The 19,470-nt window shown below is 52.0% G+C and overlaps 1 protein-coding gene across 4 annotated transcripts in view; it reads left to right on the top strand.

The window, feature by feature from the left end:
- golga5 (golgin A5) overlaps window positions 1-19,470 on the top strand; it is a 126,090-nt gene that overhangs the window by 80,357 nt on the left and 26,263 nt on the right. For all 4 annotated transcript variants that reach the window (XM_059962847.1, XM_059962858.1, XM_059962852.1 and 1 more), the window contains one exon: window positions 17,601-17,699. In XM_059962847.1, the coding sequence (XP_059818830.1) occupies window positions 17,601-17,699 (99 nt within the window). The remainder of the gene's footprint in view (window positions 1-17,600; window positions 17,700-19,470) is intronic.

The following is a 19,470-nucleotide window of genomic DNA, read 5'->3' as shown; positions in this document are numbered from 1 at the left end:
TCTACATTGTGACGTGTCCGTCCATGGCCTCCTCTACATTGTGACGTGTCTGTCCATGGCCTCCTCTACATTGTGACGTGTCTGTCCATGGCCTCCTCTACATTGTGACATGTACGTCCATGGGCTCCTCTACATTGTGACATGTCCGTCCATGGCTCCTCTACATTGTGACGTGTCCGTCCATGGCTCCTCTACATTGTGACGTGTCCGTCCATGGCCTCCTCTACATTGTGACGTGTCCGTCCATGGCCTCCTCTACATTGTGACGTGTCCGTCCATGGATCCTCTACATTGTGACGTGTCCGTCCATAGCTCCACTACATTGTGACGTGTCCGTCCATGGATCCTCTACATTGTGACATGTCCGTCCATGGGCTCCTCTACATTGTGACGTGTCCGTCCATGGGCTCCTCTACATTGTGACATGTCCGTCCATGGGCTCCTCTACATTGTGACGTGTCCGTCCATGACCTCCTCTACATTGTGACGTGTCCGTCCATGACCTCCTCTACATTGTGACGTGTCCGTCCATGGCCTCCTCTACGTTGTGACGTGTCCGTCCGTGGCCTCCTCTACGTTGTGACGTGTCCGTCCGTGGCCTCCTCTACATTGTGACGTGTCCGTCCGTGGCCTCCTCTACATTGTGACGTGTCCGTCCGTGGCTCCTCTACATTGTGACATGTCATCCATGGCTCCTCTACATTGTGACGTGTCCGTCCATGGCCTCCTCTACATTGTGACGTGTCCGTCCATGGCCTCCTCTACATTGTGACATGTACGTCCATGGGCTCCACTACATTGTGACGTGTCCGTCCATGGCCTCCTCTACATTGTGACGTGTCCGTCCATGGGCTCCTCTACATTGTGACATGTCCGTCCATGGGCTCCTCTACATTGTGACATGTCCGTCCATGGCTCCTCTACATTGTGACGTGTCCGTCCATGGCTCCTCTACATTGTGACGTGTCCGTCCATGGCCTCCTCTACATTGTGACGTGTCCGTCCATGGCCTCCTCTACATTGTGACGTGTCCGTCCATGGCTCCTCTACATTGTGACGTGTCCGTCCATGGCCTCCTCTACATTGTGACGTGTCCGTCCATGGCCTCCTCTACATTGTGACGTGTCCGTCCATGGCCTCCTCTACATTGTGACGTGTCCGTCCATGGGCTCCTCTACATTGTGACATGTCCGTCCATGGGCTCCTCTACATTGTGACATGTCCGTCCATGGCTCCTCTACATTGTGACGTGTCCGTCCATGGCTCCTCTACATTGTGACGTGTCCGTCCATGGCCTCCTCTACATTGTGACGTGTCCGTCCATGGCCTCCTCTACATTGTGACGTGTCCGTCCATGGCTCCTCTACATTGTGACGTGTCCGTCCATGGCTCCTCTACATTGTGACGTGTCCGTCCATGGATCCTCTACATTGTGACGTGTCCGTCCATGGATCCTCTACATTGTGACGTGTCCGTCCATGGCTCCTCTACATTGTGACGTGTCCGTCCATGGCTCCTCTACATTGTGACGTGTCCGTCCATGGCTCCTCTACATTGTGACGTGTCCGTCCATGCCTCCTCTACATTGTGACGTGTCCGTCCATGGCTCCTCTACATTGTGACGTGTCCGTCCATGGCTCCTCTACGTTGTGACGTGTCCGTCCATGGCTCCTCTACGTTGTGACGTGTCCGTCCATGGATCCTCTACATTGTGACGTGTCCGTCCATGGCTCCTCTACATTGTGACGTGTCCGTCCATGGCTCCTCTACATTGTGACGTGTCCGTCCATGGCTCCTCTACGTTGTGACGTGTCCGTCCATGGCCTCCTCTACGTTGTGACGTGTCCGTCCATGGCTCCACTACATCGTGACGTGTCCGTCCATGGCTCCTCTACGTTGTGACATGTACGTCCATGGGCTCCTCTACATTGTGACGTGTCCGTCCATGGCTCCTCTACATTGTGACATGTCCGTCCATGGCTCCTCTACATTGTGACATGTCCGTCCATGGCTCCTCTACGTTGTGACGTGTCCGTCCATGGCCTCCTCTACATTGTGACGTGTCCGTCCATGGCCTCCTCTACATTGTGACATGTACGTCCATGGGCTCCTCTACATTGTGACGTGTCCGTCCATAGCTCCTCTACATTGTGACGTGTCCGTCCATGGCTCCTCTACATTGTGACGTGTCCGTCCATGGCTCCTCTACATTGTGACGTGTCCGTCCATGGCTCCTCTACATTGTGACGTGTCCGTCCATGGCCTCCTCTACATTGTGACGTGTCCGTCCGTGGCTCCTCTACATTGTGACCTGTCCGTCCTTGGCCTCCTCTACATTGTGAGGTGTACGTCCATGGCTCCTCTACATTGTGACCTGTCCGTCCATGGCCGCCTCTACATAGTGACCTGTCCGTCCATGGCCTCCTCTACGTTGTGACCTGTCCGTCCATGGCCTCCTCTACGTTGTGACGTGTCCTTCCATGGCTCCTCTACATTGTGACGTGTCCGTCCATGGATCCTCTACATTGTGACGTGTCCGTCCATAGCTCCTCTACATTGTGACGTGTCCTTCCATGGATCCTCTACATTGTGACGTGTCCGTCCATGGGCTCCTCTACATTGTGACGTGTCCGTCCATGGGCTCCTCTACATTGTGACGTGTCCGTCCTTGGCTCCTCTACATTGTGACATGTCCGTCCATGGGCTCCTCTACATTGTGACGTGTCCGTCCATGGCTCCTCTACATTGTGACATGTCCGTCCATGACCTCCTCTACATTGTGACGTGTCCGTCCATGGCCTCCTCTACGTTGTGACGTGTCCGTCCGTGGCCTCCTCTACGTTGTGACGTGTCCGTCCGTGGCCTCCTCTACATTGTGACGTGTCCGTCCGTGGCTCCTCTACATTGTGACATGTCATCCATGGCTCCTCTACATTGTGACGTGTCCGTCCATGGCCTCCTCTACATTGTGACGTGTCCGTCCATGGCCTCCTCTACATTGTGACATGTACGTCCATGGGCTCCTCTACATTGTGACGTGTCCGTCCATGGCCTCCTCTACATTGTGACGTGTCCGTCCATGGCCTCCTCTACATTGTGACATGTACGTCCATGGGCTCCTCTACATTGTGACATGTCCGTCCATGGCTCCTCTACATTGTGACGTGTCCGTCCATGGCTCCTCTACATTGTGACGTGTCCGTCCATGGCCTCCTCTACATTGTGACGTGTCCGTCCATGGCTCCTCTACATTGTGACGTGTCCGTCCATGGCCTCCTCTACATTGTGACGTGTCCGTCCATGGATCCTCTACATTGTGACGTGTCCGTCCATGGCTCCTCTACATTGTGACGTATCCGTCCATGGATCCTGTACATTGTGACGTGTCCGTCCATGGCTCCTCTACATTGTGACGTATCCGTCCATGGATCCTCTACGTTGTGACGTGTCCGTCCGTGGCTCCTCTACGTTGTGACGTGTCCGTCCATGGCCTCCTCTACGTTGTGACGTGTCCGTCCATGGATCCTCTACATTGTGACGTGTCCGTCCATGGCTCCTCTACATGGTGACGTATCCGTCCATGGCCTCCTCTACATTGTGACGTATCCGTCCATGGCCTCCTCTACATCGTGACGTGTCCGTCCATGGATCCTCTACGTTGTGACGTGTCCGTCCATGGCCTCCTCTACGTTGTGACGTGTCCGTCCATGGCTCCTCTACATCGTGACGTGTCCGTCCATGGCTCCTCTACATCGTGACGTGTCCGTCCATGGCTCCTCTACGTTGTGACGTGTCCGTCCATGGCCTCCTCTACGTTGTGACGTGTCCGTCCATGGCTCCTCTACATTGTGACGTGTCCGTCCATGGCTCCTCTACATTGTGACGTGTCCGTCCATGGCTCCTCTACATTGTGACATGTCCGTCCATGGCTCCTCTACATTGTGACGTGTCCGTCCATGGATCCTCTACGTTGTGACGTGTCCGTCCATGGCTCCTCTACATTGTGACGTATCCGTCCATGGATCCTCTACATTGTGACGTGTCCGTCCATGGCCTCCTCTACATTGTGACGTGTCCGTCCATGGCCTCCTCTACATTGTGACGTGTCCGTCCATGGCTCCTCTACGTTGTGACGTATCCGTCCATGGCTCCTCTACATTGTGACATGTCCGTCCATGGATCCTCTACATTGTGACGTGTCCGTCCATGGCCTCCTCTACATTGTGACGTATCCGTCCATGGCCTCCTCTACGTTGTGACGTGTCCGTCCATGGCCTCCTCTACATTGTGACGTGTCCGTCCATGGCCTCCTCTACATTGTGACGTGTCCGTCCATGGCTCCTCTACGTTGTGACGTATCCGTCCATGGCTCCTCTACATTGTGACATGTCCGTCCATGGATCCTCTACATTGTGACGTGTCCGTCCATGGCCTCCTCTACATTGTGACGTATCCGTCCATGGCCTCCTCTACGTTGTGACGTGTCCGTCCATGGATCCTCTACATCGTGACGTGTCCGTCCATGGCTCCTCTACATCGTGACGTGTCCGTCCATGGCTCCTCTACATCGTGACGTGTCCGTCCATGGATCCTCTACATTGTGACGTGTCCGTCCATGGCTCCTCTACATTGTGACGTATCCGTCCATGGCCTCCTCTACATTGTGACGTATCCGTCCATGGCCTCCTCTACGTTGTGACGTGTCCGTCCATGGATCCTCTACATCGTGACGTGTCCGTCCATGGCTCCTCTACATCGTGACGTGTCCGTCCATAGCTCCTCTACGTTGTGACGTGTCCGTCCATGGCCTCCTCTACGTCGTGACGTGTCCGTCCATGGCTCCTCTACATCGTGACATGTCCGTCCATGGCTCCTCTACATTGTGACGTGTCCGTCCATGGATCCTCTACATTGTGACGTGTCCGTCCGTGGCTCCTCTACATTGTGACGTGTCCGTCCATGGCTCCTCTACATTGTGACGTGTCCGTCCATGGCTCCTCTACATTGTGACGTATCCGTCCATGGATCCTCTACATTGTGACCTGTCCATCCATGGATCCTCTATGTTGTGACATGTCCGTCCATAGCTCCTCTACGTTGTGACGTGTCCGTCCATGGATCCTCTACATTGTGACGTGTCCGTCCATGGATCCTCTACATTGTGACGTGTCCGTCCATGGATCCTCTACATTGTGACGTATCCGTCCATGGATCCTGTACATTGTGACGTGTCCGTCCATGGCTCCCCTACATTGTGACGTATCCGTCCATGGATCCTCTACGTTGTGACGTGTCCGTCCGTGGCTCCTCTACGTTGTGACGTGTCCGTCCATGGATCCTCTACATTGTGACGTGTCCGTCCATGGATCCTCTACATTGTGACGTGTCCGTCCATGGCTCCTCTACATTGTGACGTATCCGTCCATGGCCTCCTCTACATTGTGACGTGTCCGTCCATGGCTCCTCTACATTGTGACATGTCCGTCCATGGGCTCCTCTACATTGTGACGTGTCCGTCCATGGCTCCTCTACATTGTGACGTGTCCGTCCATGGGCTCCTCTACATTGTGACGTGTCCGTCCATGGCCTCCTCTACATTGTGACGTGTCCGTCCATGGCTCCTCGACGTTGTGACGTGTCCGTCCATGGCTCCTCTACATTGTGACGTGTCCGTCCATGGGCTCCTCTACGTTGTGACGTGTCCGTCCATGGATCCTCTACATTGTGACGTGTCCGTCCATGGCTCCTCTACATTGTGACGTGTCCGTCCATGGCCTCCTCTACGTTGTGACGTGTCCGTCCATGGCCTCCTCTACGTCGTGACGTATCCGTCCATGGCTCCTCTACATTGTGACCTGTACGTCCATGGCCTCCTCTACGTCGTGACGTATCCGTCCATGGCTCCTCTACATTGTGACATGTCCGCCCATGGCTCCTCTACATTGTGACATGTCCGTCCGTGGCCTCCTCTACGTTGTGACGTGTCCGTCCATGGCTCCTCTACATTGTGACGTGTCCGTCCCTGGCTCCTCTACATTGTGACGTGTCCGTCCATGTCTCCTCTACATTGTGACATGTCCGTCCTTGGCTCCTCTACATTGTGACGTGTCCGTCCATGGCTCCTCTACATTGTGACGTGTCCGCCCTTGGCTCCTCTACATTGTGACGTGTCCGTCCATGGCTCCTCTACATTGTGACATGTCCGTCCATGGCTCCTCTACATTGTGACGTGTCCGTCCATGGCCTCCTCTACATTGTGACGTGTCCGTCCGTGGCTCCTCTACATTGTGAGGTGTACGTCCATGGCCGCCTCTACATTGTGACCGGTCCGTCCATGGCCTCCTCTACGTTGTGACCTGTCCGTCCATGGCTCCTCTACGTTGTGACGTGTCCGTCCATGGATCCTCTACATTGTGACGTGTCCGTCCATAGCTCCTCTACATTGTGACGTGTCCGTCCATGGATCCTCTACATTGTGACGTGTCCGTCCATGGATCCTCTACATTGTGACGTGTCCGTCCTTGGCTCCTCTACATTGTGACATGTCCGTCCATGGGCTCCTCTACATTGTGACATGTCCGTCCATGGGCTCCTCTACATTGTGACGTGTCCGTCCATGGCTCCTCTACATTGAGACATGTCCGTCCATGACCTCCTCTACGTTGTGACGTGTCCGTCCATGGCCTCCTCTACATTGTGACGTGTCCGTCCATGGCCTCCTCTACATTGTGACATGTACGTCCATGGGCTCCTCTACATTGTGACGTGTCCGTCCATGGCCTCCTCTACATTGTGACGTGTCCGTCCATGGCCTCCTCTACATTGTGACATGTACGTCCATGGGCTCCTCTACATTGTGACATGTCCGTCCATGGCTCCTCTACATTGTGACGTGTCCGTCCATGGCTCCTCTACATTGTGACGTGTCCGTCCATGGCCTCCTCTACATTGTGACGTGTCCGTCCATGGCTCCTCTACATTGTGACGTGTCCGTCCATGGCCTCCTCTACATTGTGACATGTCCGTCCATGGATCCTCTACATTGTGACGTGTCCGTCCATGGCTCCTCTACATTGTGACGTATCCGTCCATGGATCCTGTACATTGTGACGTGTCCGTCCATGGCTCCTCTACATTGTGACGTATCCGTCCATGGATCCTCTACGTTGTGACGTGTCCGTCCGTGGCTCCTCTACGTTGTGACGTGTCCGTCCATGGCCACCTCTACGTTGTGACGTGTCCGTCCATGGATCCTCTACATTGTGACGTGTCCGTCCATGGATCCTCTACATTGTGACGTGTCCGTCCATGGCTCCTCTACATTGTGACGTATCCGTCCATGGCCTCCTCTACATTGTGACGTATCCGTCCATGGCCTCCTGTACGTTGTGACGTGTCCGTCCATGGATCCTCTACATCGTGACGTGTCCGTCCATGGCTCCTCTACATCGTGACGTGTCCGTCCATGGCTCCTCTACATCGTGACGTGTCCGTCCATAGCTCCTCTACGTTGTGACGTGTCCGTCCATGGCCTCCTCTACGTTGTGACGTTTCCGTCCATGGCTCCTCTAGATTGTGACGTGTCCGTCCATGGATCCTCTACATTGTGACGTGTCCGTCCATGGCTCCTCTACATTGTGACGTATCCGTCCATGGATCCTCTACATTGTGACGTGTCCGTCCATGGCTCCTCTACATGGTGACGTGTCCGTCCATGGCTGCTCTACGTCGTGACGTGTCCGTCCATGGCTCCTCTACATGGTGACGTGTCCGTCCATGGCTCCTCTACATTGTGACGTGTCCGTCCATGGATCCTCTACATTGTGACGTGTCCGTCCATGGATCCTCTACATTGTGACGTGTCCGTCCTTGGCTCCTCTACATTGTGACATGTCCGTCCATGGGCTCCTCTACATTGTGACATGTCCGTCCATGGGCTCCTCTACATTGTGACGTGTCCGTCCATGGCTCCTCTACATTGAGACATGTCCGTCCATGACCTCCTCTACGTTGTGACGTGTCCGTCCATGGCCTCCTCTACATTGTGACGTGTCCGTCCATGGCCTCCTCTACATTGTGACATGTACGTCCATGGGCTCCTCTACATTGTGACGTGTCCGTCCATGGCCTCCTCTACATTGTGACGTGTCCGTCCATGGCCTCCTCTACATTGTGACATGTACGTCCATGGGCTCCTCTACATTGTGACATGTCCGTCCATGGCTCCTCTACATTGTGACGTGTCCGTCCATGGCTCCTCTACATTGTGACGTGTCCGTCCATGGCCTCCTCTACATTGTGACGTGTCCGTCCATGGCTCCTCTACATTGTGACGTGTCCGTCCATGGCCTCCTCTACATTGTGACGTGTCCGTCCATGGATCCTCTACATTGTGACGTGTCCGTCCATGGCTCCTCTACATTGTGACGTATCCGTCCATGGATCCTGTACATTGTGACGTGTCCGTCCATGGCTCCTCTACATTGTGACGTATCCGTCCATGGATCCTCTACGTTGTGACGTGTCCGTCCGTGGCTCCTCTACGTTGTGACGTGTCCGTCCATGGCCACCTCTACGTTGTGACGTGTCCGTCCATGGATCCTCTACATTGTGACGTGTCCGTCCATGGATCCTCTACATTGTGACGTGTCCGTCCATGGCTCCTCTACATTGTGACGTATCCGTCCATGGCCTCCTCTACATTGTGACGTATCCGTCCATGGCCTCTTCTACGTTGTGACGTGTCCGTCCATGGATCCTCTACATCGTGACGTGTCCGTCCATGGCTCCTCTACATCGTGACGTGTCCGTCCATGGCTCCTCTACATCGTGACGTGTCCGTCCATAGCTCCTCTACGTTGTGACGTGTCCGTCCATGGCCTCCTCTACGTTGTGACGTGTCCGTCCATGGCTCCTCTAGATTGTGATGTGTCCGTCCATGGATCCTCTACATTGTGACGTGTCCGTCCATGGCTCCTCTACATTGTGACGTATCCGTCCATGGATCCTCTACATTGTGACGTGTCCGTCCATGGCTCCTCTACATGGTGACGTGTCCGTCCATGGCTGCTCTACGTCGTGACGTGTCCGTCCATGGCTCCTCTACATGGTGACGTGTCCGTCCATGGCTCCTCTACATTGTGACGTGTCCGTCCATGGCTCCTCTACATGGTGACATGTCCGTCCATGCCTCCTCTACATTGTGACATGTCCGTCCATGGCTCCTCTACATTGTGACGTGTCCGTCCATGGCTCCTCTACATTGTGACGTGTCCGTCCATGGATCCTCTACATTGTGACATGTCATTCCATGGCCGCCTGTACGTCGTGACGTATCCGTCCATGGCTCCTCTACATTGTGACATGTCCGTCCATGGCTCCTCTGCATTGTGACGTGTCCGTCCATGGCTCCTCTACATTGTGACATGTCCGTCCATGGATCCTCTACATTGTGACATGTTATTCCATGGCCGCCTCTACGTCGTGACGTATCCGTCCATGGCTCCTCTACATTGTGACGTGTCCGTCCATGACCTCCTCTACATTGTGACATGTCCGTCCATGGCTCCTCTACATTGTGACGTGTCCGTCCATGGCTCCTCTACATTGTGACGTGTCCGTCCATGGATCCTCTACATTGTGACATGTCATTCCATGGCCGCCTGTACGTCGTGACGTATCCGTCCATGGCTCCTCTACATTGTGACATGTCCGTCCATGGCTCCTCTGCATTGTGACGTGTCCGTCCATGGCTCCTCTACATTGTGACATGTCCGTCCATGGATCCTCTACATTGTGACATGTTATTGCATGGCCGCCTCTACGTCGTGACGTATCCGTCCATGGCTCCTCTACATTGTGACATGTCCGTCCATGGCTCCTCTACGTTGTGACGTGTCCGTCCATAGCTACTCTACATTGTGACCTGTCCGTCCATGCCTCCTCTACATTGTGACGTGTCCGTCCATGGATCCTCTACATTGTGACATGTCATTCCATGGCCGCCTCTACGTCGTGACGTATCCGTCCATGGCTCCAGTACATTGTGACATGTCCGTCCATGGCTCATCTACATTGTGACATGTCCGTCCATGGCTCCTCTACATTGTGACATGTCCGTCCATGGCTCCTCTACATTGTGACGTGTCCGTCCATGGCCTCCTCTACATTGTGACGTGTCCGTCCTTGGCTCCTCTACATTGTGACGTGTCCGTCCATGGATCCTCTACATTGTGACGTGTCCGTCCATGGCTCCTTTACATTGTGACGTATCCGTCCATGGATCCTCTACATTGTGACGTGTCCGTCCATGGCTCCTCTACATGGTGACGTGTCCGTCCATGGCTGCTCTACGTCGTGACGTGTCCGTCCATGGCTCCTCTACATGGTGACGTGTCCGTCCATGGCTCCTCTACATTGTGACGTGTCCGTCCATGGATCCTCTACATTGTGACGTGTCCGTCCATGGATCCTCTACATTGTGACGTGTCCGTCCTTGGCTCCTCTACATTGTGACATGTCCGTCCATGGGCTCCTCTACATTGTGACATGTCCGTCCATGGGCTCCTCTACATTGTGACGTGTCCGTCCATGGCTCCTCTACATTGAGACATGTCCGTCCATGACCTCCTCTACGTTGTGACGTGTCCGTCCATGGCCTCCTCTACATTGTGACGTGTCCGTCCATGGCCTCCTCTACATTGTGACATGTACGTCCATGGGCTCCTCTACATTGTGACGTGTCCGTCCATGGCCTCCTCTACATTGTGACGTGTCCGTCCATGGCCTCCTCTACATTGTGACATGTACGTCCATGGGCTCCTCTACATTGTGACATGTCCGTCCATGGCTCCTCTACATTGTGACGTGTCCGTCCATGGCTCCTCTACATTGTGACGTGTCCGTCCATGGCCGCCTCTACGTCGTGACGTATCCGTCCATGGCTCCAGTACATTGTGACATGTCCGTCCATGGCTCATCTACATTGTGACATGTCCGTCCATGGCTCCTCTACATTGTGACATGTCCGTCCATGGCTCCTCTACATTGTGACGTGTCCGTCCATGGCCTCCTCTACATTGTGACGTGTCCGTCCATGGCCTCCTCTACATTGTGACGTGTCCGTCCGTGGATCCTCTACATTGTGACATGTCCGTCCGTGGCCTCCTCTACATTGTGACGTGTCCGTCCATGGCTCCTCTACATTGTGACGTGTCTGTCCATGGCCGCCTCTACATCGTGACGTGTCCGTCCATAGCTCCTCTACATTGTGACATGTCATCCATGGCTCCTCTACATCGTGACGTGTCTGTCCATGACCTCCTCTACATTGTGACGTGTCCGTCCATGGCCTCCTCTACATTGTGACGTGTCCGTCCATGGCTCCTCTACATTGTGACGTGTCCGTCCATGGCTCCTCTACATTGTGACGTGTCCGTCCATGGGCTCCTCTACATTGTGACGTGTCCGTCCATGGCTCCTCTACATTGTGACGTGTCCGTCCATGGGCTCCTCTACATTGTGACGTGTCCGTCCATGGCCTCCTCTACATTGTGACGTGTCCGTCCATGGCTCCTCTACATTGTGACGTGTCCGTCCATGGCTCCTCTACGTTGTGACGTGTCCGTCCATGGCTCCTCTACATTGTGACGTGTCCGTCCATGGGCTCCTCTACGTTGTGACGTGTCCGTCCATGGGCTCCTCTACGTTGTGACGTGTCCGTCCATGGCCTCCTCTACGTCGTGACGTATCCGTCCATGGCTCCTCTACATTGTGACATGTACGTCCATGGCCTCCTCTACGTCGTGACGTATCCGTCCATGGCTCCTCTACATTGTGACATGTCCGTCCATGGCTCCTCTACGTTGTGACGTGTCCGTCCATAGCTCCTCTACATTGTGACGTGTCCGTCCATGCCTCCTCTACATTGTGACGTGTCCGTCCATGGATCCTCTACATTGTGACATGTCATTCCATGGCCGCCTCTACGTCGTGACGTATCCGTCCATGGCTCCTCTACATTGTGACATGTCCGTCCATGGCTCCTCTACATTGTGACATGTCCGTCCATGGCTCCTCTACATTGTGACGTGTCCGTCCATGGCCTCCTCTACATTGTGACGTGTCCGTCCATGGCCTCCTCTACATTGTGACGTGTCCGTCCGTGGATCCTCTACATTGTGACATGTCCGTCCGTGGCCTCCTCTACATTGTGACGTGTCCGTCCATGGCTCCTCTACATTGTGACGTGTCTGTCCATGGCCGCCTCTACATCGTGACGTGTCCGTCCATGGCTCCTCTACATCGTGACATGTCATCCATGGCTCCTCTACATCGTGACGTGTCTGTCCATGACCTCCTCTACATTGTGACGTGTCCGTCCATGGCCTCCTCTACATTGTGACGTGTCCGTCCATGGCTCCTCTACATTGTGACATGTCCGTCCATGGCTCCTCTACATTGTGACGTGTCCGTCCATGGCCTCCTCTACATTGTGACGTGTCCGTCCATGGCCTCCTCTACATTGTGACGTGTCCGTCCGTGGATCCTCTACATTGTGACATGTCCGTCCGTGGCCTCCTCTACATTGTGACGTGTCCGTCCATGGCTCCTCTACATTGTGACGTGTCTGTCCATGGCCGCCTCTACATCGTGACGTGTCCGTCCATGGCTCCTCTACATCGTGACATGTCATCCATGGCTCCTCTACATCGTGACGTGTCTGTCCATGACCTCCTCTACATTGTGACGTGTCCGTCCATGGCCTCCTCTACATTGTGACGTGTCCGTCCATGGCTCCTCTACATTGTAACGTGTCCGTCCATGGCCTCCTCTACGTCGTGACGTGTCTGTCCATGACCTCCTCTACATTGTGACGTGTCCGTCCATGGCCTCCTCTACATTGTGACGTGTCCGTCCATGGGCTCCTCTACATTGTGACGTGTCCGTCCATGGCTCCTCTACATTGTGACGTGTCCGTCCATGGGCTCCTCTACATTGTGACGTGTCCGTCCATGGCCTCCTCTACATTGTGACGTGTCCGTCCATGGCTCCTCTACGTTGTGACGTGTCCGTCCATGGCTCCTCTACATTGTGACGTGTCCGTCCATGGGCTCCTCTACGTTGTGACGTGTCCGTCCATGGGCTCCTCTACATTGTGACGTGTCCGTCCATGGCCTCCTCTACGTTGTGACGTATCCGTCCATGGCTCCTCTACATTGTGACGTGTCCGTCCGTGGCCTCCTCTACATTGTGACGTGTCCGTCCGTGGCCTCCTCTACGTTGTGACGTGTACGTCCATGGCTCCTCTACGTTGTGACGTGTCCGTCCATGGATCCTCTACATTGTGACGTGTCCGTCCATGGCTCCTCTACATTGTGACGTGTCCGTCCATGGCTCCTCTACGTTGTGACGTGTCCGTCCATGGCTCCTCTACGTTGTGTCGTGTCCGTCCATGGCTCCTGTACGTTGTGACGTGTCCGTCCATGGATCCTCTACATTGTGACGTGTCCGTCCATGGCTCCTCTACGTTGTGACGTGTCCGTCCGTGGATCCTCTACATCGTGACGTGTCCGTCCATGGATCCTCTACATCGTGACGTGTCTGTCCATGGCTCCTCTACATCGTGACTTGTCTGTCCATGGCTCCTCTACATTGTGACGTGTCTGTCCATGGCTCCTCTACATTGTGACGTGTCCGTCCATGGCTCCTCTTCATCGTGACGTGTCCGTCCATGGCTCCTCTTCATCGTGACGTGTCCGTCCATGGCTCCTCTACATTGTGACGTGTCCGTCCATGGCTCCTCTACGTTGTGACGTGTCCGTCCATGGCCTCCTCTACATTGTGACGTGTCCGTCCATGGCTTCTCTACATTGTGACGTGTCCGTCCATGGCCGCCTCTACATCGTGACGTGTCCGTCCATGGCCTCCTCTACGTTGTGACATGTCTGTCCATGGCCAGTTGCTGCGATGAGGCCACACTCAGGCTGGAGGAGCAACACTTTATGTTCTGTGTGAGTAGTCACCAACCTGATAGCATGAGCATCGATTTCTTAGGCGAGTTATACTGACCTGAGTGGCTGGGAAGGTGGTGGAGATGATCATTAAGGATGAGGTCTCAGGGCAGTTGGAGGCAAATGATAAAATAGGCCATAGTCAGCCTATTTTATGGTTTCCATAAGGGAAATTCTTGCAGACAAATCTCTTGGAATTCTTTGAGGAAATAACAAAGGAGAGTCAGTGGATGTTGTTTACGGTGATATGCAGGTGGAACAGGTCAAAAGCTTTAAGTTCCTTGGGGTGAATATCACAAATGACCTGACTTGGTCTAACCAAGCAGTCCACTGCCAAGAAGGCCCACCAGCACCTTTACTTCCTGAGAAAGCTGAAGAAATTTGGCCTGTCCCCTAAAACCATCACTAATTTTTATAGGTGCACCATAGAAAGCATTCTTCTAGGGTGCATCACAACCTGGTATGGAAGTTGTCCTGTCCAAGAGCTGAAGAAGCTGCAGAAGATCGTGAACATAGCCCAGCACATCACACAAAACAATCTTCCAACCTTGGACTCACTTTACACCGCACGCTGTCGGAGCAGTGCTGCCAGAATAAGTCCCACCCAGCCAACACACTTTTTGTCCCACTTCCCTCTGGGAGAAGGTTCAGGAGCATGAAGATTCGTATGGCCAGATTTGGGAACAGCTTCTTTCCAGCTGTGATAAGACTGCTGAACGGATCCTGACCCGGATCTGGGTCGTACCTTCCAAATATCCGGACCTGACTTGCACTACCTTACTTTCCCTTTTCCATTTTCTAATTATGATCTATAATTTAAATTTTTATTATATTTACTTTGATTTGTACTTCAGGGAGTGCGAAGCACAGAAACAAATATCACTGTGATGATTGTACACTAGTATCAATTGTTTGGAGACAATAAAGTATTTGTATTTGGATTTTCAGATGGCCTTTGACAAGGTACCACACAGGATGCTGTTTAACAAGATAAGAGCCTGTGGTTTTACAGGAAATATTCTAACATGGACAAATGACTGGTTGACTCGTAGCAGGCAAAGAGTGGGAATAAAAGGGCCTATTCCAGTTGATTTCCACTGACAAGTGTTGTTCTTCAGATGTTGGTATTGGGACCGTTTTCTTCATGGTATATGTCAGCGATTTGGATGATGGTAGTGGTGGCTTTGTGGTCAAGTTTGCAGATGATACAAAGATAGGTGGAGGAAGTGTTGAGGAAGTAGAAGGTTTTGAACAGATTGGGAGAATTGACAAAGGAGTGGCAGATGGAATAGAGTGTCGGGAAGTGTAATGTCATGCATTTTGGTAGAAGGAATAAAGGCACAGACTATTTTCAAAATGTGTAGAAAATTCAAAATTCAAAAATTAGACATGTGAAAGGACTTGAGAGTCCTTGTGCAGGATTCCCTAAAGGTTAACATGCAGGTTGAGCTGGTGGTAAGGAAGGCAAATACAATGTTAGCATTCATTCCGAGAGAACTCAGCGTGCAGTGCTGAGGCTTTATAAGGCATTGGTCAGACTGCACTGGGAGTATTGTGAGCAGTTTTGAATCCCTTACTATGAAAGTGTGCTGGCATTGGAGAGGGTCCAGGGGAGATTTATGAGAATGATTACTGGAATGAAAGAGTTAATGTATGAGAAGCATTTGGCTCTGGGCCTGTACTTGGAATTTATTATCCAAGTACATATATGTCAACATTCATTGTCTGTGTAAATCCAAGAAACAGAGCAGAATCAATGAAGGACCATACCCAACAGCGGTCTCGTACATTATGCATTTCATTCCCAGAATCATTCACGCAAACCTCCTCTGGACCTTCTCGGATGCCAGCACATCTTTTGTTAGATAAAGGCCCGAAACAAAAGGCCCGGTGAGGACAATATGAGTGAGGTTGATGTTCTAGAGCATGTTGATATTAAGAGAGAGGAGGTGTTGGAGTTGTTAAAATATATTAGGATGGATAAGTCCCCGGGGCCTGATGGAATATTCCCCAGGCTGTTCCACGAGGCGAGGGAAGAGATTGCTGAACCTCTGGCTAGGATCTTTATGTCCTCGTTGTCCACGGGAATGGTACCGGAGGATTGGAGGGAGGTGAATGTTGTCCCCTTGTTTGAAAAAGGTAGTAAGGATAGTCCAGGTAATTATAGACCAGTAAGCCTTATGTCTGTGATGGGAAAGCTGTTGGAAAAGATTCTTAGAGATAGGATCTATGGGCATTTAGAGAATCATGGTCTGATCAGGGACAGTCAGCATGGCTTTGTGAAGGACAGATTGTGCCTACCAAGCCTGATAGAGTTCTTTGAGGAGGTGACCAGGCATATAGATGAGGGTAGTGCAGTGGATGTGGTCTACATGGATTTTAGTAAGGCATTTGACAAGGTTCCACACAGCAGGCTTATTCAGGAAGTCAGAAGACATGGGATCCAGGGAAGTTTGACCAGGTGGATTCAGAATTGGCTTGCCTGCAGAAGGCAGAGGGTCATGGTGGAGGAGTACATTCAGATTGGAGGGTTGTGACTAGTGGTGTCCCACAAGGATCAGTTCGGGGACTCCTACTTTTTGTGATTTTTATTAACGACCTGGATGTGGGGGTAGAAGGGTGGGGTGGCAAGTTTGCAGACGACACAAAGGTTGGTGGTGTTGTAGATAGTGTAGAGGATTGTTGAAGATTGCAGAGAGACATTGATAGGATGCAGAAGTGGGCTGAGAATTGGCAGATGGAGTTCAACCCAGAGAAGTGTGAGGTGGTACACTTTGGAAGGACAAACTCCAAGGCAGAGTACAAAGTAAATGGCAGGATACTTGGTAGTGTGGAGGAGCAGAGGGATCTGGGGGTACATGTCCACAGATCCCTGAAAGTTGCCTCACAGGTAGATAGGGTAGAAAGCTTATGGGGTATTAGCTTTCATAAGTCGAGGGATAGAGTTTAAGAGACGCGATGTAATGATGCAGCTCTATAAAACTCTAGTTAGGCCACACTTGGAGTACTGTGTCCAGTTCTGGTCGCCTCACTATAGGAAGGATGTGGAAGCATTGGAAAAGGTACAGAGGAGATTTACCAGGATGTTGCTTGGTTTAGAGAGTATGGATTATGATCAGAGATTAAGGGAGCTCGGGCTTTACTATTTGGAGAGAAGGAGGATGAGAGGAGACATGATAGAGGTGTACAAGATATTAAGAGGAATAGACAGAGTGGACAGCCAGCGCCTCTTCCCTAGGGCACCACTGCTCAGTACAAGAGGACATGGCTTTAAGTGAAGGGGAGGGAAGTTCAAGGGGGATATTAGAGGAAGGTTTTTCAGTCAGAGAGTGGTTGGTGCATGGAATGCACTGCCTGAGTCAGTGGTGGAGGCAGACACAGTAGTGAAGTTTAAGAGACTATTTCATAAATATCAAAATAGTTGACGACAATTAGTTAAGAGCTGTTTCTAATGGAATTCATATTTAACCGCATGAAAGGATAACTACAATATTGGTGTGTGTAAGTATCATCAGTCTGTGAGGGATTAAGTTCCTGTGCATTTTTAGTTAGTAAGTACTTGTATTTTTCCCTCCCTGTTGAATTCAGGAGTTTCAATATATAGAAGATGAACTTCACCGTACAAAGAACACACTGCAGATGAGAGTGAAGGATCGAGAGGATGAAATTCAGAAACTCCGGAATCAGGTAGTGCTCAGATGATTGGTTTTTATTCACATGAAGTAGTTTTATTCTCTCTTTCAAAAGTTCTATTGTAATGTAGTAAGTACTCTTTAATTTTGTAATGCAAGTGTAGATGGCAAAGGCAGTATTAATACTCATCCCCAGGAGGAGCTGATCACTGACGCGTAGACTGGCAACACTGCTTGACAGAATCCTCTGTCCTGGGCCAGTCTTTCACCTTTCTGCAGCTTGGTAAGGTCCTTCCTGTCCCAAGGATGACGTCTCTGGGGCTTCAGCTGGCATTTCAATCTCCTCAGGAAGTAGAGACGGCTCTGACCCTTCTTGTAGACAGCCTCAGTGTTCTTTGACCAGTCCAGTTTATTGTCCATTCGTATCCCCAGGGATCTGTAATCCTCCACCATGTCCACACTGACCCCTTGGATGGAAACAGGGGTCATCGGTGCCTTAGCCTCCTCAGGTCCACCACCAGCTCCTTAGTCTTTTTCACATTAAGCTGCAGATGATTCTGCTCGCACCATGTGACAGAGTTTCCCACCGTAGCCCTGTACTCAGCCTCATCTCCCTTGCTGATGCATCCAACTATGGCAGAGTCATCAGAAAACTTCTGAAAATGGCAAGACTCTGTGCAGTAGTTGAAGTCCGAGGTGTAGATGGTGAAGAGAAAGGGAGACAGGACAGTCCCCTGTGGAGTCCCAGTGCTGCTGACCACTCTGTCTGACACACAGTGTTGCAAGCATATGTACTGTGGTCTGCCAGTCAGGTAATCAATAATCCATGACACCAGGGAAGCATCCACCTGCATCACTGTCAGCTTCTCACCCAGCAGAGCAGGGCGGATGGTGTTGAATGCACTGGAAAAGTCAAAAAACATGACCCTCACAGTGTTCGCCGACTTGTCCAGGTGGGCATAGACATGGTTCAGCGGGTAGACGATGGCATCCTCAACTCCTAGTCAGGGTTGGTAGGTGAATTGGAGGGGGTCTAAGCGTGGCCTAACCATAGGCTGGAGCTGCTCTAGAACAAGTCTCTCCAGCGTCTTCATGATATGGGAGGTCAATGCCACTGGTCTGTAGTCATTGGAGCCACTGGGGCACGGTGTCTTCAGTACAGGGACGAGGTAGGATGTCTTCCACAGCACAGGAACCCTCTGGAGACTCAAGCTCAGGTTGAGGACATGGTGAAGTACTCCACATAACTGGGGGCAAGTTACGTAAGTTACAAAGTAAACAGTATAGCACCACTGGCGCCTTATACGTGGCAAGACCTGTGTGGTGACAGGGAGTTCAGTAGTCACACAGGCCTGGGGAAGAAGCCATTTCCCATCCTGACATGCTAATGCTCCAGTTCCTCCTGTCAGAGAGATTGTTGGATGGATGTGAGGGATCATTGACAATAAGTACATATTTGAAGTTATTCAAGAAATAAGTAATATGATAGAGAGATGAGAGGAGTGGGTTTCCTTTTCAGAATCAGGTTTAATATCACTGGTAGATTTCTTGAAACCTGATAACCTTGTGGTAGCAGTACAATGCAACAATGATAATATAAGAGTTAAATAAGTGGTACAAAAATAGAAATAAAATCGTAGAGAGGTAGTGGCCATGGGTTCATTGCACATTCAGAAATCTGATGAGAGAGTGGAGGAAGCTGTTCCTGAATTGTTGAATCGCTGAGTGTGTACCTTTGGGATTCTGTACCTGGTAACAATGAGAAGAGAGCATGTCCTGGATGGCAGGGTCCTTAATGACGACTGCCACCTTTTTGAGGCATTGCA

The sequence above is a fragment of the Hypanus sabinus genome, chromosome 2 (genome assembly GCF_030144855.1).
Source record: "Hypanus sabinus isolate sHypSab1 chromosome 2, sHypSab1.hap1, whole genome shotgun sequence".
NCBI lineage: Eukaryota > Metazoa > Chordata > Chondrichthyes > Myliobatiformes > Dasyatidae > Hypanus > Hypanus sabinus.
This window is presented reverse-complemented; position numbering and strand designations above follow the sequence as displayed.